This window comes from Aplysia californica, unplaced genomic scaffold (genome assembly GCF_000002075.1).
Source record: "Aplysia californica isolate F4 #8 unplaced genomic scaffold, AplCal3.0 scaffold00389, whole genome shotgun sequence".
Taxonomy (NCBI): Eukaryota; Metazoa; Mollusca; class Gastropoda; order Aplysiida; family Aplysiidae; genus Aplysia; species Aplysia californica.
Genome location: NW_004797659.1, coordinates 737,870 through 740,737, shown reverse-complemented (window position 1 = coordinate 740,737; position 2,868 = coordinate 737,870). Strand labels below are relative to the sequence as shown.

At 41.9% G+C, this 2,868-nt stretch overlaps 1 protein-coding gene across 1 annotated transcript in view; it reads left to right on the top strand.

Moving 5' to 3' along the window:
* Positions 1-678: 678 nt before the first annotated feature.
* Positions 679-2,868, top strand: part of LOC106012494 (keratin-associated protein 12-2-like) — a 5,599-nt gene continuing 3,409 nt past the window's right edge. The window contains exon 1 of the mRNA XM_013085587.1: positions 679-735. Coding sequence (XP_012941041.1) covers positions 679-735 — 57 coding nt within the window. The remainder of the gene's footprint in view (positions 736-2,868) is intronic.

The window sequence follows — 2,868 nt, the reverse complement described above, 5'->3', positions numbered from 1 at the left end:
CGAATATCACAACATCCCTACACACCTGACACTTCGATTTCACAATTTTCCCAAAGTTTGCCAACGCCTTATCGTCTCAGCTGCTGATATTACCATTCCCCAACTTCCTCGGCAACGTTCCCCTTCCACCCCGCGTACCCCGCCAGTCAGATTCTTGGATTGGGTGTGGGCCTGATAGTTTTTTGCCTACAAAGGAAATAATCCTAGGGAAAACTTCGTTGAACTTGTTGCTTTGAGCTTTGCCTGACGACAATGTAAGGAGTAAATACAAAGCCTGCGTATCAGTCCTATAGCATTCGTGGTTCTCATTATTTGCGTACTTGAGAACAGTGTTTGTTTTGGTTTTTTCTTTGTGGTTTTTTGTCTGGGTTTTTGTTTTGTTTAGTTTTGGCCCGTAGAAAGCAGGGAAGGCCAAACACGGACATTCACAGCATGCCTGAATTATATATATATATATTTTTTCCTTTTCTCGCCTGAATTATATACAAATATGAATGTTCTACCTTTAAGATGTTTTAGATACCGTACTTTTTGGGGCCCAGTGCAGCCGAATTCAAGTATATTCGGACGTGACTTTCAAAATAAGACTCGCGTTTGTCTTTCTTGATCGCAAATCGCATCGGTCGTATTGTGTGACAACAATGATAGCTTTTCGCCCATCCATGAAGGAAAATCCGAATGACCTGGACCCAATCCAATAACTCCGATGTCAGTGTGCACTGGATCAAGGTGTCTGTAAGGGAGCGAACTCTGTGACCGGAGCTTTCCTTTGTCAACATTTCTCCGTACACGCCACCCGTGAGCAGCTGTGAGCACCGGTCTGTGAGCAGAGAGTCAGTGAGATGTTTTCCTCACCCGGCATGGCTGTAGATTCCTGAACAGCTTGGGTGGGCTCCGCATGCCATCTTAGAACAACCCGCTCCCTTCACAGTTTCAAAATGTGCCAAAAGAAACGTGAAATAGTCATACAAATCTCTCACAAGACTAGGAAACAGCCAAAGAAGTTTTCCATTCAACCCCAAAATTGCTAAAATGTTCTGTTTTTGAGTTTCGCGTTCAATTTGAGCCAGATGTTTGTTTTTCAGTCTGAGGACAGGACATGACGCTTGGTGGAGCCACTTTCTAGAAATGACATTTGCTCAGTCATACACGACGTGCATGCTTCAAACCTAGCAACTCTCATAGTAGAATGGTCAACCTTAGAATTACAACGGTTTGTCAAGGACTTTAAAAAAACCGTTTTTAGTTATTAGGACATTGAGAACAATAACCAAATGTTCCATCTGCTTTATCAAATAAATGGTAAGACAGTTTGGAATCGTTATCAAGATATTCCAAGAATTGCATTAACAAAACTTGACATGTTGTGAAACTTACAATTGTTCATGTCAAATTTCTCCACAGTAGGTACTGAACACATTGAACTTTGTGAGTCCTGGGTACAGAATTGCTGCAGGATGCTACAGGAGAGAGTCTCACTGTCAAGGTCAATGGACTCGGTGCTTTGCCCGCCAAAATACACCCAGGAGTAAGAAAGCAGGTAGAGCAATGCCTCGCCCTATCGCGGTTCTCATTGGGCGCATTCGGTACGTTCTTGTTTTGTTTTGGGTTTTTTGTGGTTTTTCTAGGGAGGAGAACAAGAAATAAACCCCCAAAGGAAGCAATTTTGACAGGCGCGGTTCGTCCATAGAGCACGGTCGTGCAGTGCCTCCCACATTTTTTCAATATTCTATTACGTTAAACACCCACAAAAATAAAATAAAAGAAGCCAGAAACAAACATTGGCTTAGTATTATATGAAAACAAGGTCCTCACTGGCGCCATAACTGTCATTTCTCTATATTGCCGTAAAACATCTACTATGCCATGCCAAAGTCCACGCGCTTTAGCTAAACAGAAAAGAATATTCAACAGTGGTAACCTGACCTATAAATCACTTTTGGGGATAACCCAAGCGATGACGACACTCGTAGCGAGTTTGGCGGTACATTAATATTAATAAGACGGCACATCTCAAATGTGCTCCTGCCGAATAGTGCCGAAAAATAGTCCACAGTAGGAAGTCTAAAAATAAACACGATAGACCCTACGCTATTCTTGCCAATAGTATGTGAGCCCCGGAGCAATCCAGCGGAGTGCTCAAGTGAATTGTGATTGGTTCATTGTTTGTCTTGCCACTACTTTAAGTGACTCTGTGACCGTGAACCTGAGGGAGGTATACGTGACCGCCCTAGGAGTTGTGCCTTTGAATGGTTTTGTAGTGGAGTAGTGAAAGTTATTACATACACTTGAGTGTTCAGTTCCAATACAGGATGAACGAAATTGATGTTTAGCTAACAAACAAATTTAGTTCTAGAAATCAAAGCGACAAGTAAAAAGAATGAAAATAGTTATTGAGACATTGAGAATAAAAACCAAATGTTCCATCTACTTTATCAAAATGGTAAGACAGTTTGGAATCGTTATCAAGATATTCCAAGAATTGCATTAACAAAACTTGACATGTTGTGAAACTTACAATTGTTCACGTCCAATTTCTCCACAGTAGGTACTGAACAGACAGCACGAGGCCCTCCCTCACCAACCCAAAGATCCTAAAATTATACACCGTCTCATTTGCTATCTATGTCCTTGACTATAATTCAGCATGCAATAGCATAATTATTATTGTGCACGCCCACTTTTTAGCCCCACGAGCCGCCCCTGAATTTTGCCATCCTATTGGCTGAAACGCAACCAATCGCAACTCGCTAAAATGGAAAACAAATTGTAAACAAATGTCGTAAATATTTGGAATGTTTTCCTTTCTCAACACCGTTGGTTTTTCACGCGCCAAGTGTAGAGGAGGGGTGGGAGAGGAGGGGGGAG